This window comes from Episyrphus balteatus, chromosome 1 (genome assembly GCF_945859705.1).
Source record: "Episyrphus balteatus chromosome 1, idEpiBalt1.1, whole genome shotgun sequence".
Classification (NCBI taxonomy): Eukaryota; Metazoa; Arthropoda; class Insecta; order Diptera; family Syrphidae; genus Episyrphus; species Episyrphus balteatus.
Window position 1 is genome coordinate 90,699,199 of NC_079134.1, and position 23,808 is coordinate 90,723,006.

At 34.3% G+C, this 23,808-nt stretch overlaps 1 protein-coding gene across 3 annotated transcripts in view; it reads right to left on the reverse strand.

Moving 5' to 3' along the window:
- LOC129907361 (transmembrane channel-like protein 7) overlaps positions 1-23,808 on the reverse strand; it is a 191,019-nt gene that overhangs the window by 102,793 nt on the left and 64,418 nt on the right. Inside the window, exon 3 of one of the 3 annotated variants that reach the window (XM_055983536.1) lies at positions 22,051-23,535. The exons of the other annotated variants lie outside the window; for them this stretch is intronic. Within the exon in view, the coding sequence (XP_055839511.1) occupies positions 23,530-23,535 (6 nt within the window). The 3' untranslated portion in view covers positions 22,051-23,529. Of the gene's footprint in view, positions 1-22,050; positions 23,536-23,808 lie in introns of those variants that run through there. 3 annotated transcript variants of the gene reach the window in all.

The following is a 23,808-nucleotide window of genomic DNA, read 5'->3' on the forward strand; positions in this document are numbered from 1 at the left end:
TGTTATGATTCAATGTTAGACAATCGTGTCTTCGATTTTGTCTGAACACGGATGTCTAACAACGAATTTGACAGATGTTTTTTTTTCTTTTGGAAGTGTAGTTTTTTAATTATTTTTTGTCCTCTCATGAGCAAGATTGTCTCCTTCGTAGCGAATGACAAAATACATTTTGTTTGTTTTGCGAATTTTTGCATGTTTTATGTTGAATTCAATTAGATTTAATGAATTGGAAAAATTTCTTTTTGAATTTATTTATTTAATGTGAATTTATTTAAAGGCTTGGCCACACCGAAGGGTACATGTGGTAGCGGCACGGGTAATTGTATGAAAAAAATTTCCACAGCTGAAATTTGTTGTTCCAGCTTTGAATTTTTTTCATAAAATCACCCGTACCGCTACCGCATGTACCCTTCGGTGTGGCCAAGCCTTAACAGGTATTATAATTGGTTTTGTAAAAAAAACTTGTTTATTTCTTAGAAGAAAAAAAAAAAAAATCCAAGTATAAATTGAAAAAAATTAACAAAAAGAAGTATTGATACAAAATTGACAGCATATAAAATAAATTATGTCCGCAAAAAATCATACATCATCCTCTGGCGAACGAGACATATGAAATAAAATGTCCAAACAAAATTTGCCCAGCCAAGAAAAAAAAAATTGTTATGTTGTAGATGTTAGACATTGAGTTAGAGAAAAATATCTCCTGTGGAGGAGGCGGGGTGTTATTGACTGAAGGACATGAATGATGGAAACGAAAATGAAAGAAAAAAAAGAAAAGGAAGGGCAGCCAACTGCCCGCTACAAAAACATGACGAAAAAATATTTGGTGATGCCAAATATTGTTTTGTCGGTGATTTTATTTAAAGGTGCGTGAACACCATCATCAGCTTCCATAAAACCCAAAAAGGAGCCATGCAAAAGCCAAAAGGCAAAAGATAGAGTCTGGGCGAACCAGGTGGCCTGGATGACTTCTTCAGGGGCCCTATTTCGTATTACGAAACGAAAGGCAAAACAACGATACCCACGACAACGATAGACACGACATAGAGCGTACCAACATTACCGTATCAAAGCTGTCAAAAAATAAGTAGATAAACAAAATCTTCAGTGGGAAAAAAAATTTCTTTTACTTTTCTTGTGCTATTTAATAGTATTTTCTACTCAAAAACATAATAAAATTGAACTTAAGGACATAATTTGTGATTTCGACTATTTATTTTATGAGTTTAAAGAAGAAAATTATCTTTCGGAGAACTTTATCTCTGCCATTGCCAATTGGCCATGAAGATTGGGATCAATTGCTTGTCTTATCGTTATGTTGTGTTGTGGTGTTTTAATAGTAATAGGAAACTTGCTTCTTCGTTTTAATATTCGAGTATGTTTATATTTTTGTATGTTCATTGCAATCAGTGGAATTAAAATTGGATTGGATTTTTCTAAGCAAGACAAACGAGAACGAAGGTCAAACGATAGGCAAATGACAGTACTAAGCATTAACGAGTATCGTTGAAATCAAACGATTATCGTAATACCTAATCGCATTTGAACAAGAACGAAGTAGTTTCAACGATTATCGTTTTACAAAATAGGGCCCCAGGAAAGGTCTAAGTGGAGCGGCTACAAGGCGGTTCCTCGATTTTTTAGCGGAAGGGAAAAGAAGAAAAAAAGGAGGGTGGAGGAAAGGAGATCTGAGCTTATAGCTGAATCCTTCAAAAGCCAGGGACAAGGTAAGAGGAAAAATCACCATATTACCCCTCCCCAAAGGCAAGAGGTGAAAAAACCAAGATTGGGCCACTCAGCAGAAAGGATCAAACACCGCGCTGAACACTAGCCGAAGACCACTGTCGTACGCCAATACCACCAAAAGCGTAAGGATAGCCATTCATTCTACCAAAAGAATATCCTGACGTAACTCTTGGTACCGACGAACTGATAGCACTCGAGGAGAGAATCATTGAGGAAGTGTCTTTGGGCTGGAAACACAAGCTACAGTTTAAATGGATCCACTTTAAGACAGGCCTGCTTGTTGTAGACTGTGCTGGCCAACAAACAGCGTACTGGCTTAAAGAGAAAGCCACAAGACTAAACATTTGGAAGGGCACTGCTCTGGTTGCATGCTTGGGAGAAAACATTCCCAAGTTGCATACCATAACGATGTTCCTTCTAAGACGTAAGGATCAGGAGGACCAGAAATCCTTGGCCCTGATTGAAGCTCAAATTATGGACTTTGTGTTAAAGCATGGAAAATCATCAAGAGCAAGGCAGAAGGCAAAGGCAAGCTACTGGTGGCAAAGATCGACACCAACTCTGCCAAAACCATCACAAATGTAGGTCACGAACTGCACTTTAAGTTCGGGAAAATTCCCGTTACTGGCCTCAGGAAAAATACTTCACAAGATGCAGAGACAAATACACACCATCAAAGTAATGATCCAACTACCTCTGACACAACAAACCAACCTCCAACCACCAAAAAAACCCCAAAAACCTCCCTTGCAATAAATCCTATTAGTTTCAAAAAACTTCCAAAAACCAATTCAAACAAAATAATTTTTCAAAGTCTAATTGAGAAAAAACAAGGGTTCTCAAAAGAACATTGAAACTTGGAGAACGAATGAGTGAAAACGTGAATACACTTCTGCGTTTTCAGAATTAATTTGAAAAAAACTTTCAAAAACTAATTCACAAAAAAAGAAATTTTCAAGTATAACTGAGAAAGAGCAGGGGTTCTCAAAAGAACCTTGAAAAATGAGAGCGAATGGGGTGAACCCATGATAAATATCGGCTTTATTTTAAGAAAACAAAATATTTGTAAAGTTTAAAGAAAAGGCACAAGTTCCAAAAATAAAAAAAACTTTTCAAAGAGAGTTCAAATAATTTTAAATTCTTAAAATTATTTTTCAAAAATTTTATTTTAATTTTCGTTTAGATTCCAGAAAAAATATTTGAAGAGTTACAAAATTCAAGAAAAAACTATTAAAAAAAAACAATTTGAAATGATTCAAGAGTTCACAAAGGAACCTTGAAAACAAATTTCAATTTTGAATAATTCGAGGTACTTGATAATCGAAGAAAAAAAATATTTATAGTTTTTAAGAGCAAAAGAAATGTCCCAAAGGAACTTGAAGACCAGTTCAAAACTTGAATGAAGAAAAAAATTTAACCGGTAAAATATAAGACGAATAGAAAAATAACTAAAGCGTGATGTTTACTGTACACCAAAATCACAGTTGCAAAACTGTTTTATGAAATGCCGCCATCCAATAAATGCCAACGACAAACAAAATGTTCCGTTGTTGGGATCACGAGTAGCACAAACTCATAAGAACCTATGTAAAGAAAATGACTCTTTTAAAGCGCAATGAGAGGGTTTTTTTTTTGTTTAAGATTTCAAGCCAAATGACTTAAAAAAAAATTAGGAACAATACCGTGATATGAAACCGAGAGAGAATGTGACGAAAACTTTACTTTACCATTGAAACAAAAGAAACGCTAGATACTACAAAATGCACTAGTTTTTGTATATGTATATAATATATATACAAATATACGGATCATAATTTAATAAAAAAAAGAAAAGCCTTTCAAAATATAAAAAACTTTAACTGTTTTTTTTTTATTTAAATGAAAATTTAGGGTGCTTTTTGTTGAATGTTGATGATTCTTTGATGTTGATTTTGATGCTGCTTCTGAGGAGCGATATGCTGATGATCTTTTTCCCACGTTGCGCCAATCGAAGCAATGGCGTTTTTACAAAATCTTCCTTACAAAAATCTTCCTTGTGTGGCCCTCAAAAGAGCCTTTTAAGTAGAGGCGTTTCGTCGGCAAAAGCGACGCACAATAGCGACAAGTAAAAGTGCGTGCACGTGTGTGGTTGTTGGGTCGCAGCACGTTGTCGCAGTAGCATAGAATGGACACAAAGTACAGGCGGTGGAGCACAATTATCCGGCTCTAAGGACCAAATGTTTGAGTGATAATTTAAATCACAAACCAGAATTACGTGTGCCCTTTTTTACATTGCTGCTGCTGCTGTTGTGGTTGCGGCGTCGATCATGACGGCGTCCACGAGGACTGTCAACCTTGATGTTCAACCTTTGTTGCTTTTTGTTTCTTCTTTCAGTGTTTAGTTATATATATTTTGTTATATATTTTGGTTATGTTTAAATAAAACAAACTCTTTTTTTTTATTTAGTTTTAATTATAATAAAAACTTTTTATTTGGGATTTATTTTTAGTTTTCAAAACACAAAAAAATTGACATTGATTAAGAAAGAGAATGACGAACTTGTGTCAATGAGTGAGGTTATGCGAATGACATTAGAGGCCACCTCCACAGGAGATAATTTTTGTCATATTGACGTGTCTTAACAAAAAATGTCTTGTGGAGGCTCGCCATTTCTTGTTATGATTCAATGTTAGACAATCGTGTCTTCGATTTTGTCTGAACACGGATGTCTAACAACGAATTTGACAGATGTTTTTTTTTCTTTTGGAAGTGTAGTTTTTTAATTATTTTTTGTCCTCTCATGAGCAAGATTGTCTCCTTCGTAGCGAATGACAAAATACATTTTGTTTGTTTTGCGAATTTTTGCATGTTTTATGTTGAATTCAATTAGATTTAATGAATTGGAAAAATTTCTTTTTGAATTTATTTATTTAATGTGAATTTATTTAAAGGCTTGGCCACACCGAAGGGTACATGTGGTAGCGGCACGGGTAATTGTATGAAAAAAATTTCCACAGCTGAAATTTGTTGTTCCAGCTTTGAATTTTTTTCATAAAATCACCCGTACCGCTACCGCATGTACCCTTCGGTGTGGCCAAGCCTTAACAGGTATTATAATTGGTTTTGTAAAAAAAACTTGTTTATTTCTTAGAAGAAAAAAAAAAAAAAATCCAAGTATAAATTGAAAAAAATTAACAAAAAGAAGTATTGATACAAAATTGACAGCATATAAAATAAATTATGTCCGCAAAAAATCATACATCATCCTCTGGCGAACGAGACATATGAAATAAAATGTCCAAACAAAATTTGCCCAGCCAAGAAAAAAAAAATTGTTATGTTGTAGATGTTAGACATTGAGTTAGAGAAAAATATCTCCTGTGGAGGAGGCGGGGTGTTATTGACTGAAGGACATGAATGATGGAAACGAAAATGAAAGAAAAAAAAGAAAAGGAAGGGCAGCCAACTGCCCGCTACAAAAACATGACGAAAAAATATTTGGTGATGCCAAATATTGTTTTGTCGGTGATTTTATTTAAAGGTGCGTGAACACCATCATCAGCTTCCATAAAACCCAAAAAGGAGCCATGCAAAAGCCAAAAGGCAAAAGATAGAGTCTGGGCGAACCAGGTGGCCTGGATGACTTCTTCAGGGGCCCTATTTCGTATTACGAAACGAAAGGCAAAACAACGATACCCACGACAACGATAGACACGACATAGAGCGTACCAACATTACCGTATCAAAGCTGTCAAAAAATAAGTAGATAAACAAAATCTTCAGTGGGAAAAAAAATTTCTTTTACTTTTCTTGTGCTATTTAATAGTATTTTCTACTCAAAAACATAATAAAATTGAACTTAAGGACATAATTTGTGATTTCGACTATTTATTTTATGAGTTTAAAGAAGAAAATTATCTTTCGGAGAACTTTATCTCTGCCATTGCCAATTGGCCATGAAGATTGGGATCAATTGCTTGTCTTATCGTTATGTTGTGTTGTGGTGTTTTAATAGTAATAGGAAACTTGCTTCTTCGTTTTAATATTCGAGTATGTTTATATTTTTGTATGTTCATTGCAATCAGTGGAATTAAAATTGGATTGGATTTTTCTAAGCAAGACAAACGAGAACGAAGGTCAAACGATAGGCAAATGACAGTACTAAGCATTAACGAGTATCGTTGAAATCAAACGATTATCGTAATACCTAATCGCATTTGAACAAGAACGAAGTAGTTTCAACGATTATCGTTTTACAAAATAGGGCCCCAGGAAAGGTCTAAGTGGAGCGGCTACAAGGCGGTTCCTCGATTTTTTAGCGGAAGGGAAAAGAAGAAAAAAAGGAGGGTGGAGGAAAGGAGATCTGAGCTTATAGCTGAATCCTTCAAAAGCCAGGGACAAGGTAAGAGGAAAAATCACCATATTACCCCTCCCCAAAGGCAAGAGGTGAAAAAACCAAGATTGGGCCACTCAGCAGAAAGGATCAAACACCGCGCTGAACACTAGCCGAAGACCACTGTCGTACGCCAATACCACCAAAAGCGTAAGGATAGCCATTCATTCTACCAAAAGAATATCCTGACGTAACTCTTGGTACCGACGAACTGATAGCACTCGAGGAGAGAATCATTGAGGAAGTGTCTTTGGGCTGGAAACACAAGCTACAGTTTAAATGGATCCACTTTAAGACAGGCCTGCTTGTTGTAGACTGTGCTGGCCAACAAACAGCGTACTGGCTTAAAGAGAAAGCCACAAGACTAAACATTTGGAAGGGCACTGCTCTGGTTGCATGCTTGGGAGAAAACATTCCCAAGTTGCATACCATAACGATGTTCCTTCTAAGACGTAAGGATCAGGAGGACCAGAAATCCTTGGCCCTGATTGAAGCTCAAATTATGGACTTTGTGTTAAAGCATGGAAAATCATCAAGAGCAAGGCAGAAGGCAAAGGCAAGCTACTGGTGGCAAAGATCGACACCAACTCTGCCAAAACCATCACAAATGTAGGTCACGAACTGCACTTTAAGTTCGGGAAAATTCCCGTTACTGGCCTCAGGAAAAATACTTCACAAGATGCAGAGACAAATACACACCATCAAAGTAATGATCCAACTACCTCTGACCAGGGATGGGACTTTGCTGCAATTGCAGTAGATCTACTGCATTTTTTTCAAGAAACAAATCTACTGCCTTTAAATAAAATCTACTGCACTTTTTGTTTTAAAATAAATCATCGATTTTCATGTGAACAAGATTTCACCCGAAAAAATTCAATTTTTCAATTTTACTTTTACCCTATTAAGGCTTGGCCACACTGGAGGGTATGCGGTAGCGGTACGGGTAGCGGTGAGGGTACTTGTATGAAAAAAATTCCAAACTGACACATCAACGTTCAGGTGTGGAATGTTTTTAGTACAAATATCGTTACCGCTATACCGCATACCCTCCATTGTGGCCAAGCCTTTATAAGTTCCGTGCGGAAAGTTGTGAACTTTTTTTTCAGGTAATGAGTGAGGTAGTCGACAGGTCTTTTCTAACTAAAATTTTAGTGACGCACAAGGAACTAGTTTTGCCGAAAATATAAATTCCATTCGGGGGAAAATTACAATATATTTTTAATTTCTATGCGAACAAAAATGTTTCGGGTTCACGTGAATCTCATATTAATATGTTATGAACATATTATTTTTGTTTGATCGTATTTCTGATTGCAGTCAATGCATACATTTGTCTTTTGTTCTGTTTTTGTTATATTTTCTTAAAAAGAAATAAATGTTGAGTTTTTGTTAATTTTTATGAAATTTTATACAAATATAAAAATCTACTGCGATAAAAATGAATCTACTGCGCTATTTGTTCAAATCTACTTCGACATTTTTTTCAAAAAGTCCCATCCCTGCCTCTGACCCAACAAACCAACCTCCAACCACCAACAAAACCCCAAAAACCTCCTTGCAATAAATCCTATCAACTTACCACCACCACCTCCACCCCCTCCAAGTCTTCCAGTAGTAGTACAGGTGAATCAAGATGTCGAGATGGAGAAAGGCTCAGTGAACGGAGAAGATGAGGGCATGGACCTCTCTCCTTCACGAGTGAGCTCCGATGAAGCATTTCCAACTGAAGAGGAGGAAGAACATCTGCTTGCAGATGATGGGGCATTCGCCCCTCTTCTGTAAACAAAATGATTGAAATTCACGGCGGATAACCTGGGTTTAGTGCTGGTCCAAGAACCCTGGATTAACGGGGGTCAAGTAAGGGGCCTAACAAGTATGAACTCCAATTTAATATGGGACACGAGAAGCACCTCCCCCAGAACATGCATAATGATCAGAAATAATATAAATTACGAGTTATATGTCTTTCAGAATTTATGACGCGGGACCTTGTTCCAATACAAGCACAGATATACATCGAGGACAATCCCTGCACGATGGTTGTAGCTGCAACATACTTTGCCCGTGATGATGACAACATACCGCCTGCTGAAATACAGAAGGTGGTTGACTACTGCAACAATAAAAAACTACCGTTGTTGGTTGGATGCGACGCCAACGCTCACCATACAACATGGGGTTGTTCCGATATTAATCAAAGGGGTGAGTAACTTTAAAATTTTATTATCGAATAAAATCTAGATACATTCAATACCCCAATATGTAACTAGAACTAGAAATGAAGTGTAAGACTTGATATTCGGAACCCCGAATGTAAGTATCTTATTAAGGGATTAGAAAGTTTCCAACGAACCCTCACTGTCTGATCATAGAATCATAACGTTTAACCTTGAAGGCCTTCAAACAGAGAATACCTCTGGAAAAAATTCAAGAAAAACGAACTGGAACATCTACAAAACTGCTCTAAAGACCAATCTTGAACAAATTGGTCCAGCAAGAACGACAACAAGTCAATATGAGTTGGAGCAAATAGTTAATGAGGTCGGTGGGGCAATAAATGAGGCGTTCGAACTCAGTTGCCCTATAAAGCCCATGAAAAGACAGAAAGATGCACCTTGGTAGAACAAAAATGTGTCAAAACTAAGATCCAGTGAAAAAATAACTCTTTAATGAGGCGAAAAGAACCGGCAATAAATACCTTTCAAACCTTCAAGTCACCCGGAGTCGATGGTATCTTTCCCGCACTATTACAAAGAGGTAAAGAAGAATTAATGCCACAGCTAATTAGCATTCTTCGAAGCAGCGTAGCACTTGGGTATACCAAGTCTGTGGAGAAGAGCTAAAGTAATCTTCATTCCAAAAATAGGGAAGAAGGATACAACCCATCCGAAGTCATTAAGGCTAAGGGAATCAAACGAAATCACATTAGTGTCGAAAGTAATTATGATCTCAGATATCAGATCATACTCCAGTGATTCTATCACTAAGTGAATCGGAAGTAATAGAAAAAAGTAATCCAAAGCTTGTAAATAAGAAAACAAACTGGAGTTATTTTAGAGAGCTTTTAAGTTTTATAAATCTAAGATCTCCCATGGATACAATCGAGCAAATTGACCATGAAGTGGAACAATTTATTGCTGATGTGCAACAGGCTGCTGAAGAAAGTACTCCAACATTTTCTAGAAGACAAAATGAATTAAAATATCCTTAAGAGATTAGAGAGTTGATATGAGAGAAAAGAATAGCACAAAGAAAATTGCAAAATACTAGATTTCCAGATGATAAAACAACGTTTAACCGTCTAAGCAACAATCTTAAAAAAAACAAATTTATAAATTCAAAAATGATTCACTCAGTACATTCCTAAAGAATTTAATGAGTGATTCTTCAACCGATTTTTCGCTATGGAAAGCAGCCAAGCGCCTGAAAACACCGCAGTTACAAAACTCGCCCTTGAAATCTCAAGATGGAAAATGGATCGGTAACCCAAAAGAAAAAGCTAACCTTTTTGCGGAGCATCTTACGAATTTAAAGCCATACCCAACAAACACGGCTGAAAATAGCTTACAGATTGTTGATAAGATAGATGAAAGTGAAATACCAATTGTAAGACTAAAAGAAATCAAATGTATGTGTTTACATCAACTATAAAATAAAAAAATCGCCAGGTTACGATCTAATTACTGCTCAGGTTATGAAAGAAATGCCATTGAAAGCCTTCATAAAACTCCAATATATAATAAATGCACGCCTTAAGACTGGGTTCCCTTTTTCAGCAAAGTCAAATCTCATGTAAAAGCATTTGTGTGTATTAGTGAATGTGTTTCGCTCTCTCGCCATCGAATTCTCTGGTTTTTTACTCTCAGGATGTTGGTTATGGTTTTCATTCATTGTCTCTTTGTGAGATCGCCATCGCACTCACGCGTGCGGGGTGACATGCAAATGGATGTAGGTATACTACATAGATCTTTATATGGATATCGTCGGTGAAACCAGAAAACTGTGTAACTCCATTTTAGCAAATTTTATAGGAGAGCAAAAAAACAAAATAGTTTTGAAGGCATTTGTATGAGTTTTCATTTTCTAATTTGCTAATAAAATAAAAACTATGAACTTAAAGGGGATTCTGAGTTTAAGGATCGGTAGATATTAGGTTTGTCTAACAAATGGCATTCAAATCTAATTTTCAGAAAATTTGGAGTTACACACTTTTCTGGTTTCACCGACGATATGGTGTTTGTGGACGAAAACTGGTTTGAAATTCAATATTTTCATGAAAGATTTCTGGAGTGTATACCTATTTATTTTTGAAATGAAAACTTGTTTCCATGTTGCTGTTGTGGATGGCATTTGAGTTTTTTGTGTATCAGAGAAATTTTTTGCATTATAATAATAATTATAGTTGTTCAGCGGAGAAGCAGGTAGAGGATGTGTTATATGGGTGCATTGATATAATATACTTGACAGTATCCTTTGTGTAGTTTGTTTAAAAATATGAGTAGATGCGCAGAAGGATTGGTTTTCAGGTTCTTGCTCACTTTTCAGTTGTTCTTCGTTGAGCAATTTTTTATCTCGCACACGCGCGTGCCGGCTGACATGGAAATGTATTTACTTACAATATATAGAATGTTTAGGTTCTTATCTATATGTTGTTTGAGGATGGACTCGATATCAATCCAATTTACTTTCAACACCTTTTTAATAAAGATTTTTTTAGAGTCACCAATGCAATGAACTCAGTTGAATCGATTTTGTTTTTTATTTACCTATACCTACATTATTAGGAAACAAAAATAAGGCAGCATTAATAACACTGGTCAACAAAATTGAACTTTTTTTTTGCCACAAGAACCAAAATATACTTTTCTATAGGTTTTTGATATGCTGAACTCGAATCTGAAGTCAAAAAAAATTTGATTGGCCTCCGTTTTTGAGATATAACCGTTATAAAATGCTGAAAAACGTCATTTTGGCTCTTTTCTAGCTTCTGTTTTTATGTGGGGTAATTCATTATAAACAAATTTGTTGCCAATAGCATTTTTCTGATTGCGCATTCGAGTTCAGCAACTCAAAAACCTTTAAAAAAGTATATTTTGGTTCTTGTGGCAAAAAGCTTGTTGACCAGTGTAACTTATAAGTTACTTTTTTTTAAACCTTGAAATTAATTTTTCAACTATGTAATCAAAGTTTAGGGAAGTTTTCAAAAATAATTTTCAAGCTCAACACTTTGAAAAAAAAAATGATCTATTTTTTCAAACTGATATTTTATTTATAAATTCAGATAGGCATTAGCTACTTTTTTGCTTGTTTCCTCAGTAGGTGTAATTTTAAAAACTTTGTTTTTGCTAAGGAAACATACTGAGCATCTTCACCTATTCAAAACTATTTCTATAAATACCATCAGGTGCATTCTAACCACAAATACACTTATATAACCCTTTACACATTCCCCCGCGAAAATATAACTATTATACCTACAAACCTACAAAAAAAAACCGAATCCGCAACATATAAACAAAGACAATGAAAAACAAAAGGACATATTTATATTATATAACCCCGCACGCACAAGCGAGTGTAGTATAATAAACAATACAACCCAGAAATCAACCTAAATATAGAAATCAATCATTGTGCACAAGCACATGTCAAATGTCAATACACATTTTTACACACAAACAAATGCATACCACATATCTAATCCTTTACCTATATCCCCGCACGAGCGATGTGAATATTACACAATGCAAAGAATTTCGCTGACACCAAAAAAAAAAAAAACCCAAAAGTGTCAACTCGCAACCGCGGGTGCGATATTATAAACACGAAATGAATTGTTAGAAAAAAACCCAAGAGTCAACAAGAACAAAACAACCCTTTTTGAAAACAAAAGATAATGATCTTGCAAAAAATATCTACTATCTACCTACTCTCTGCAGCATCTTCATAATTTCATGAATGATTTCTGCCTGCCTGAGTGAGGAAATAGGAAACAAAAAAAAAAAAGTACATATTATGTAAACACAAAAAACAAAAACAAAATATAACGAGAAAATGAGAGCGCAAGACCAAGTTTTTTTTCAATAAATAGAAAAGAACAGAAAAAAAGAGTTCATCAGCGCCAGCTTATGCGTGGCATTCTTTTGAACTAAATTTGCATGTGTGCGTGATCAATGGAATTTTCAAAGTAAAAAAAGCTAAAATAGACACTTTTTCAACAATTTATATTAAAAATACTGTGAGCAAAAATATATATATTTTTTTTGAAACTGATTTGAAATATAATGAAAAAAAATAATAAAAATAAATTGTGGATGCTTTGACTGCCCCTTCCTCAAAAACAGAATGCAAATATTGGTTTATTAAAATCAAATTTTTAGTGTGTAAATAAAAAAAAATATTTTTTTTGGCAAACGGGTTGCATGAACAACTTTATTAACTTCTCATTAAAAAATACAAAAACATTTTCAAAAATAATCACGCTTTGCCCCACGACCAAAATGCTAAAAAAGTGCATTTTGACACCTTTCCTTCAAATTAACCGTTCAAACTAACTTCAAATTAAATTTTAGAAATTTTATTGGATTCTCCTAATTTCCCTTTATTGTTTTCTTTTTGTTTCATCTAAAAACACTAATAAACGGTAAAGTTATTCTAAGAAGAGTGAGTAAAAAAACATGAAATTACAACAAATTAACGAAGCTTTTTTTCTAATAAAAAAAAATCTGTTTCGCGTACTGCATGAAAACACATTTGATCATTATAAAACAAAAAAAAAATAAATAAAAAGTTTATAAACAACGGTGCCCCAACCAAAATTCTGATTCAATCTAAATTTGCAGGAAAAGAATCATTTTCGACCCTTATAAAAATCGCACAAGAAATGTTTCTAAAATTTAAATGATGCAAAAATATTTGTACGTTTATTACCTTTTCAAAAAAGTACGTTTCATAAGATTATCTTATAAACTGCAAAAGTTATACAACAATTAGTCAACCGTCTTCCATTAAAATGCTATGGAAACCCCCCCTTAAGCAACGGTATGTCCCACACCATTGGAAAATTGCAGAAGTTATTTTCATACCCCAGCAAGGTAATGCACCTACAGAAGTGACGTCTTACAGACCAATATCGCTTATACCAATTATGGCAAAAGTTTTTGAAAAACTGCTTCTGAAGAGACTTAGCAAAATCATAGAAGAAAGAAGGTTAATCCCAAATCATCAGTTTGGCTTTAGAAATAAACATTCCACGATAGACCAAGTTCATAGAATAACGGATGTAATAGAAAAAGCATTAGAAGAAAAACAAGTTTGTTCAGCTATATTCTTAGATGTTGCCCAAGCTTTTGACAACGTTGACTTGAGTACAAACTGCAAAGGGATCTTCCCAGGCAGTACTTTGAAATATTAAAATCGTACATCTCAAACCGATTGTTTAGAGTAAGGTAAGATCAAGAATATTCGGAATTGAAGAAAATAGAAGCTGGTGTACCACAAGGAAGTGTCCTAGGTCCTACCCTGTATTTACTATACACAAGGGATATTCCAGTTGGTAATCACACCATAATGGTGTGATTACTCTAAGGCAGCAGTAAAACTACAAAATGCCGTCGACACACTGAGAGCTTGGACCGAAAAATGGCGTATCAAACTCAATGAAACTAAATCTTCACATATAAACTTTACAAATAAAAAGATAAACAATACTCCAATATTCATTAATAATGAAGCTGTACCTTACGCCAATACGGCCAAATACCTTGAAATGACTTTGGATGCAAAGCTAAAGCCTGGTACGCTGCTCGCGCTAAATTTAAGCTGAGATAAAATTCCCATACAAGTTATCGATAACTTGTATGGGATCCATTTTATCTCGGCTAAAAATTTTCGATAGTTTGTATGGGAGCTAAAATTTAGCGCGAGCAGCGTACCAGGCTTAAAGTGGAAAGAGCACATCAAAAAGAAAAGAGAAGAACTAAACTTGAAATATAGAAAAATGTACTGGTTACTTGGTAACAACTCTGATTTATCAACCCAAAACAAAATAATGCTGTAAAATCAAGTACTAAAACCTGTTTGGACCTACAAAGATCTACAAAGGCTGTACAAAGAAAACAAATACCGAAATCATCCAAAAATTCCAAAACAAAGTCCTTCGCGGAATAGTCAATGCACCTTGGTACATAAGAAATAGCGATCTACATCGTGACTTACAAATAGAAACGGTTACAGAAGTTGTTAAAAAATACGCTGTATCGCATAATCAGAGAATGCAAAGTCATACCAATTCTGAAATGGTGTCCGTCTTGAATACAAGAAACCATGTTCGGAGATTAAGAAGAACCAAGCCTCATGAGCTTATGGTCTAAAAAACATGGGAAAGTATTTAATGTTTAAACTTCCCCCAAAGTGATTTTACAAAGTTAAGAAAGAAAAATCTGATTTCGATTTCTCAAGATTGGTCCTGATAAAGAGGTAGTTTTATTGGTTAAGAGTCCCACACTACTTGGTGTCGAATACTGCCAAGTGTCTTTTGAAGATTTCCTCCTGTCAAAAAAAAAAATAAGGCCAATAAGCTTGACATCTTTCATACTGAAGACATTGGAAAAATTAATTGGCAACTTCATAAGATCAGAAGTACTCATAAAAATGACTCTGAATAGTCGCCAACATGCCTAGAGGGCAGGTAAGTCAACTGAAACTGCTCTATACGAATTAAAGAACACCGTACAAAAAGCATTAACCCTTTCGGACCCAGCGTTACTCTCATGTAACATATTTTTAAAAAATTCGTAAAAAATATTCCATTAAATATTTTTTTAGGTTTCGATGGCTCAAATGAAAGATAACGATGTCTAGTTACTGGATTATTACAAAAATTTAGTCAAATATCAAACCTTTATTTTTTTTATCGAAAAAGGAACTGAATTTCACATTTTTTCTTTTTTTTTTTTGCAAAAAAAAATTTTTTTATATGTATATGGTCATAATTTTGAAAAAAAAGATATAAAAAAAGTTAATCCAGAAAGTGTTTTGCTTTTTGGCTTAGAAAAAGGAGCAAATATTATTGTTCTATAAAAAGTTATTTTCTCAGTCGTCCGACTTTTTTTGGTGGTCATAGGCAGTGTATTTTAATGACATGTAGCATGAGAGTAACAGATTAGTTTTGCTATTTTTTATTTTGGAAAATAACTTTTGGCTATTCATATTTCTTAGTTGTGATGTTTTTGATACGATAATACTGAAAAACATTTTTTAATATTGATTTTCATAGCTTGGGTTCGAAAGAGTTAAATGTTAAAGAAACTGCACTATGTGCCTTCCTAGATATAGAGGGGGCCTTTGATAACACCTCTCATGAATCAGTATCTAAGGCTCTTGTAAGAAATGGTGTTCCGCCCACCATTATGAATTGAGAAAATGTTGAGCACAAGAACGGCAGAGGCAACTACTGGTGTAACAACAAAGAAAATCATCACAACAAGAGGCTGTCCACAGGAAGGGGTACTATCACCCTTGCTGTGGAGCCTTGTAGTAAATGAATTACTGGAACATCTAGCATCGCTGGGTATTCGATGTCTTGGTTTTGCCGACGATATTGTAATAACCACCTACGGGAAGTTCGAGGACACCCTTTGCGCATCCAAAGAGGACTTTCAGTCACAGGTAAATAATGGTGTTTAACGGTGGGTGGTAAGGTCATAGACCTAGAGAGAGAGAGGTAAAGTATCTAGGTATCACATTAGACAGTAAACTCCTCTGGAATAAACACTTAGAAATAACAGTCAGGAAAACCTCAAAAGCTCTTATGACATGCCGTAGACTGACAAATAAATCATGGGGGTGTAGTAAACCAAATATCCTAAGGTGGATGTATACCATGAAAGTGAGACACATTATCACATACGGGGCGGTTGTTTGGCACAAAAGAACCGAACTGGTTACAACTAAAAAGACATTAAACAAAGTTCAAAGATTAGCCTGCTGATGTATTACTGATTCAATGAGAACTTGCCCTACAGCAGCAATGGAAGTCATTCTCCACTTGACACCACTACATGAAGTAATAAGTAGTACTGCTAACGGAACAATCTTGAGATTTGCAAAGGATGGAACTAGTACCGTCAAGACTATAGGTCTCAAAGAAAGGGACTTAATATCGAACACCGCAGTTAAAAACCTCCTTGACATCCCAAGATGATCAATAAATATAATTACGAGAAAAACTTTCAAACACAGTTTAGTAATAAGGCAGAGTGGGTAAGTGAATCCACGAACTACATTTTCAATGCAAACGCCATCAAGTGGTACACTGATGGATCGAGAGCAGCTGATGGAACTGAAGCAGGAATATTTGGGCCTAGAACCAAAATTTCCATTCCAATGGGACAGTTTCCGAGCATTTTTCAAGCGGAAATCAACGCTATAGATAAATGCGCAGAACGAAATCTCGAAAGAAAATACAAAAACCAAAACATTGCCATCATATCAGATAGCCAAGCCGCACTTAAAGCTATAAACTCATACGCCATCAATTCCAAACTCGTATGGGAATGTTCGAATAAGATGAACGAGCTTGGAAGGCAAATAAAATAGCACTCTACTGGGTACTTGGACATGTTGGAGTACAAGGGAACGAAGTGGCAGAAACCTTAGCAAAAGCAGGTGCAACCGCACTTCTTATGGGCCCAAAACCATATTGCGGAATTGAAGACAGCACAATCAAACAAATGATAAAAACCGATGAGGAGGCCAAACGAACAAAATTTGGAAAGAAACTCCCAGAACACATACTGGACAACTGTGAAGCACTGATGCACCAAAGACACAGACACCTGGGCCAGCACCAGGTAACAAGTAAAGATCTATCATCGATAGAAATACTCCAGCTAATTAAATACCTAAAAAAGTATCAAACTGGAGATCGTACTGTAAGTAGTAAATTGCAGCCAAAATTGGGGGCACAATAGACCTTTAAGGTCGCAGTGCAATATTCTCCCCACACAACATTCATTCATTCATTCAGGGTATGTAAAGTCGCCAGGCAGGCGCTAGTGTCAAAAGCTTTTTAATTAAAAGTCCCCTTCGGAAGAAAAGGCACTAAGCCCTAAGCACTAAGCAATAACATCATTAAAACACGTATCAAACTGGAGATCGTACTGTAAGTAGTAAATTGCAGCCAAAATTGGGGGCACAATAGACCTTTAAGGTCGCAGTGCAATATTCTCCCCACACAACATTCATTCATTCATTCAGGGTATGTAAAGTCGCCAGGCAGGCGCTAGTGTCAAAAGCTTTTTAATTAAAAGTCCCCTTCGGAAGAAAAGGCACTAAGCCCTAAGCACTAAGCAATAACATCATTAAAACACGTGCAATAAAAAAAAGTAGTTTTCCTATTTTTCAATTTTCTCAAAAACTAAACGGCATAGGATTTGATTAGAAATCATTTTAGGCAGTTTATTTTATAAGAAAATTTTGTATTGAAATCCACAGTCCTTACAAAAATTGTATCAAATGTAATTTTTTAAATTTTTTTCCCAAATTTTGACTTTGAAATCGATTATTTCAAAAATTATTGATAGAAATAACTTGAATTAAAAATTAAAATAAAGTGTGAAATACTGGCTTTTGAAAAAGGTATCATTCATAACTGTAGGTATTGCCGTCATTTTTAAATAATTTTTTTTTAATTTTGAGTTATTTTTTAGAAAATTGCCACTCCATCCTAAACGGGGAGAGATAGACCTCCCCCATAGCAAAAAAAAAATGCTTGTATTTGACTCCTTTACAAGAATTTGTTACTAATTTTCACCGACTTAGTTATCGTACTATCCCCTAGATGGCTCATGTACATCCTCCTAGGTTAAATATTAAGTGGCCCAATATCTTAAAATGAAATTTATATAATGATCCTTTTATCACAAACTGCACAATTAATTTTCATACTTAACTTACGCACCTCACTCCCTAACAATTTTAATTCAATGAAATATAAAAGCAAGCTCTTTAAAGTTTTTCATGAAAATTTAATATTCCATGGTAAATATAATTAAGATTTGTTTTATTTTTGGTTCTCATAAGCTTCATCAGAAATGTCTTCAAAAATTTATTGGTAGCGTTTTGAACACATAAATGTAATATTTTAAATTAATATCACTGGTCAACAAGGTTTTTGCCACAAGAACCAAAATATACTTTTCTAGTAGTTTTTGGGGTGCTGAATCCGAATCTGAAGTCAGAAAAATTTGATTGGCCTTCGTTTTTGAAATATTACCGTTAGAAAATGTCAAAAAACGTAATTTTGGCTGTTTTCGAGGTTATGTTTTTATGTGGAGTATATAATTTTGAATAAATTTGTAACGGTGACTATAAGAGCTAGTTTTATTCTTTCAATAAATGTTTAATTCTTTCCGATATCTCTTTTATTGCCCGAGATATTTAAAATTTAAGTAGCGGTCTATGAATAAGAAACAACACTGGCCAACCAAATTACACTTTAGTTGCCACAAGAATCAATATATACTTTTCTGAAGGTTTTTGGGTTGCTGAACTCGAATCCACAATTATAAAAATTCTATAAGCCTTCGTTCTTAAAATATTACCGTTATAAAATGCAAAAAAGTGTTTTTTTATAACGGTTATATTTCAAGAACGGAGGCTAATACAATTTTTCTGATTGCGGATTTGAGTTCAGCAGCTCGAAAACCTTCAGAAAAGTATATTTTGGTTTTTTTTGGCAACAATTCTGTGACCCAGTGACTTAAACTTTAGATTAAGTTTAGTTTCTCTTTGACTTATTAAATGAAACTTAAGATATCTCGAGCAATAAAAGAGATATCGGGAAAATTTAAACAGTTTTTGAAAGAAGAATATCAGTTCTTATAATAACCGTTACAAATTTGTTCATGATGAATTACCTCACATAAAAACAGAACCTCGAAAACAGCCAAAATTACGTTTTTTGACATTTTCTAACGGTAATACAGTAGACTCTCGCTAACTTGAACATACGATAACTTGAACAATCCAATAACTTGAACATCCTATTTTCTTGAACTTTTTTATTGCTGACTCTATAAGTTGAATAATTAAAGTATTTGAAGCTCTGTAACTTGAAAAAAAAAATGTATTTCAACAGAAGTTTGAATTTCTTCAATGTAGGTTACTACGTTCGTAATCATGTTTTGCGTCATTTACATTAATTTATAATAACAAATTGAATTCATACTTTTTTATATGTTCCAGTAACTTGAACAATCCAATAACTTGAACAGGCCTGGTTTTGTATGTGTTCAAGTTAGCGAGATTCCACTGTATTTCAAAAACGAAGGCCAATCAAATTTTTCTGACTTCAGATTCGGATTCAGCACCTCAAAAACTACTAGAAAAGTATATTTTGTTTCTTGTGGCAAAAAAAAAGTTAAATTTTGTTGACCAGTGTATTCATTAAGATAAATATTGTACTATAAGTATCTCCAAATCTGTAGATTAATAATCGTAGATGAATAAATAAATAAAAATGTATAAGATTTGAATGAAGTCAAAAAAAAAATGCATAAATTTACCATGTAATGCAATAGTACCATTTCAAAAGCTTTCTATCTCACTAAAAAAACACCCTTTCACCTAAAATAATTTTATGCTTATATTCTATTATTTTTTTCTATGATATTTAAAAGGCCCATACAAAATTTCATTAGCCTACCACTTATTTAGAAAGAGTAATTGATACATTTCTGACTCTTGCTCTTTAAGTAAAAGACTATTCATGAAGACTCCAATAATTTTGTACATGATGGTCGAAACACTTTGGTTTTGATTTTATTTGATCAGGCGTTAAAAATACCTCGAAATTATGTATCGTATTAGTAAAAATGTTTCATTACCTTTACTATGATATGCAACAAAGCGAGTCAAAGAATACAGGGTGGCCCAATATCTCAAAATGACTCTTATATTGAGTACTACCAACGATGTTAATTTCATGCTTTTATCACAAAGCGCACAATTGACATATTTTTTAATGCTAAGCCGCCCCACTTTATAGATAAGATTTCGTTTGTGAAGCTGTTTGTCGGCATGTACATGGTTTTGATACCGTAAAAATCGATAGCTTCGAGATAAATCTCTCGCTCACACCTAGTACGCTGCTGATGCGAACCAAATTTTCTTTCGTCTCCAATGAAATGCTTGTGAAACCTAACGGAAAAATATTCGCTCACACCTAGTACGCTGCTGATGCGAACCAAATTTTCTTTCGGTTCCAATGAAATGCTTTGAAACCTAACGGAAAAATATTCACAAGTTGCAAAACATAAATAATTAAATAAAAGCACATACACATCTCGAATCGAAAGATATTGCAATGACAAAATGAACAATAAAAAACAAAAAAACTCAAACGTCATTTTTCCGCACACAATTAATGTCCCCGGCAGTTATTGCGAAAAAGAGTTGGAGAATTTTCTATTTCGCTGGCCGAGCTGGGTACTGCAGAACGAGATTTTCCGTTTCGCATCAGCAGCGTACTAGGCGTGGAAAAAAGATTTATCTCACAGCTATCAATCAGTGTTATTGCATTTTGATTTCCAAATTAAAGGACCTTTCCAAAAATACCAATCAATTGATTGCTATCACTCAGGCCCCAAAGTATTCTGCGGGGTCTGACTCTATTAGAATATAAATGTATAATTCGAATGCTAATATTAAAAAAAAAAAACTAAGAACGATGCTCGTATTGTTCTCGGCTTACGATATATTGCAGTCAGTTCCTCGGCAAAAACAACTTAGAAATGCAAATGAATCGAGAAAGCAAAATTTTGGATATGTTGTAGAGGGTGATTAGAAAAGCTTAACTTGAAGTTTTCGACCAAGATTTGCTATGAGCTTTTTCCACTATTTGAAAAAAAGGAAAAAATTGTTTTTTTGACAATAACTCCGACTATCCGAGGAGATACGAAAATTGATTTTGCGTATCATGCATCGTTATCGAGATATCGATCGAAAAAGTCCCAAATTTAGGGCATGAAATTTTTTTTTGACATTATCTATTTTTTGGTGATAAATGTCGAAAAAAATTACTCAGAGAAACTTGTACCTGTGCAGACCTACAATTAAGTTTTTATTTTTTTTCATTTTTGACAAAAATTACCACCTCCAGTCGGCCACAAAGTCGTTGAGTCCGCGCCCACCGCCAAGCAAGGTTGTTAAAAAAAAAAACAAAATCATTCATGGTTTTTTAATATTTGGGTATTTTTATCAGTAACACATATATTATATTTAATAAATAATGAGAAGAAATTGGTAATAGGTAATACTTATTTTTTAACCACACAGTATACCCTCTTAAAAATTGTATTTAAGAATTCCTAACAACGACTTTTTGTGAGTAATTTGCTTCCATCTCTATTTTATTTTATTTATCAAAATTGCAAACCCTACGTTACACTTTTTTCTAGATTTCTCAAAAAGTGTTCTCATAAGTGTTTTAATTTCCTTGCAAAAAAAATTAGGGGGTCGGTCATTCCGTAATTTTGAAAATGATAATCGAATAGACGATAATCGTTTCAAAGTTTGAAAATCTTCAAAGCTATTTTAAATCATGCCTGATTTAATATTTTCTAAACAGTTTATATAAATAAAAGTTATCCTTAGAAGTCGTATTAGTCCATGGTATAAAAAGAGAAGGTATGATCACTAGAAAAAACTGTATCGAGAACTGTCAAAACTTAATAATGGCTACTTAAGGTTTTGACAGCTGCCCATTGTTGTAAACAAATTTGTCTTGAAAATTGTTGTTGCTTTTGAATTTGCCAAATTTAAACGTCAAAACCTTATTACCCCATTTTGTAAGATGGCGGCTCTAGTGATCATACCTTGTCTTTTTATATCATGGTATTAGTCTAGGTGAGCTAGTAGTTGCCTCTTAATCGAGTGGTCGAGGTTCGCCTCCCAAAATTAGAATTGTTTTTTTTTTTTCTGTAAGTCAATAATCGTCATGAATAAACGATAGCTAAATAGGTCTCGTTTTAGGGAGAAATTTTTCTTTAATGAATGGATAGGCGAACATTTTGAACAAATCTGTGAAAATTATAATATAATTTATAATAATATTCATAAACGTTAATATAAGATCAACATTTTCTTGTGCACTTACATATTATGCGTTGAAAGTGACAAAGAATTTGATTTGTCTCTAAGTTGCCTTCTTATGTGTAGCTTAAGTAATTTCTGAAAATTTTCATTTTTCAAAATAAGTGCGTCGAAACATTTTGCTATAGCGGAATTTTTTTAATGACCCAAAAGTTAAAACTTACTTACATTGAATACAATTTTGGAAAATGCGCATAGTGGTAGTTAAACATTTTTAAATAATTTAAAATGGTTTTTCGTAGAAATTATTCATTATTTTTTGCAATTTGATCGGTGATTGGAATAAATTCCTTACTCTTTTATAAAATCCAATATTGCACCCAAAAACGAATAAATTCTCCGAAAAAGAGACCTATTTAGCTATCGTTTATTTGTTGAAGATTATTGACTTACAGAAAAAAAAAATAATTTCTGTTTCGGGAGGCAAACCTCGGCCACCCGAATAAGAGGCAGCTACAATTTTTCAATTTTAAATTCATTCTTGATTTTCATCATCTTAAAACTATCTTAAAGCTAGACAAAAATTCATAAAAACTAGCCTGCTTATCAATTATGTACTTACAACTAACTTACTGGCCCTATTAGGGCACTCTAAGTTGTTCTTCATTTTTCTTAATACTAATGCCTTTTGGCCTTAAAACTAATTGAATAATTCAAATATTTTCATGGTTTTATTTTTTCCAAGAAATAATTTACAAGAAACTTTGATTCAGATCAATTTTTTTACATATTTCAAAACTTACAAACTAACTAAAACTACTTAAACTACTTAAAACTACTTAAAAACTGGAACAGCCACAACAAGCAATTTTTATTTTATTTTATTTTAATATTTTTTTTTGTTTTTTTTTTTTGTGCCACCCCGGCATACAAAACGAAGACCACTTTTACCTATACATTAATAAGCCACCAAAACTGGTTCTCTTGCCTTACCCTATCTCTTCGGTCCCGATCGGACACAGTCCTACTGATGCGAAGACGCCCATCTCGGCCTAATGCCAGGCTGTCCCGGTCATACAGCAGTCGCATGTCCACGGTTCTTCACCCGACGTGGTAGATTAGCGGAACTGCCAATCTATCCTGTACAAGCCCCCGACTATCTAAATAGAGGAATGCCTCAGGCGGAGTATAGCCGCTTAAACACACACTCTTGAAGTATTCGTCGTTAGGGTAGTAAACCCCAATAATATAGCTATTTGAAGAGGCCATCGCTCTTGAAACGTGGCCACGAAAAAGCTACAGCATAAAGTAATCAATTCTATAAAAAAAAGAAGAAAAAATAATACAAATTATTTTTATTTTTAAGCGGAGTGATTGAATATAATTCAATTAAAAAGTTTCAGTGACCTCAACTCCATATGCGTTTCGCCCAGGTATGACAGTGGGATCATCATTTAGATGCTGTCATACCCTTACTAAGACGCAAAATTTTGGTCCATGAATACAGACACTTATAAAAATCACAACCTGAATAGACTGTGAATTTTAATATTTTAGGGGAACATGGTTGCACCTAAAAACGATTGCCCGT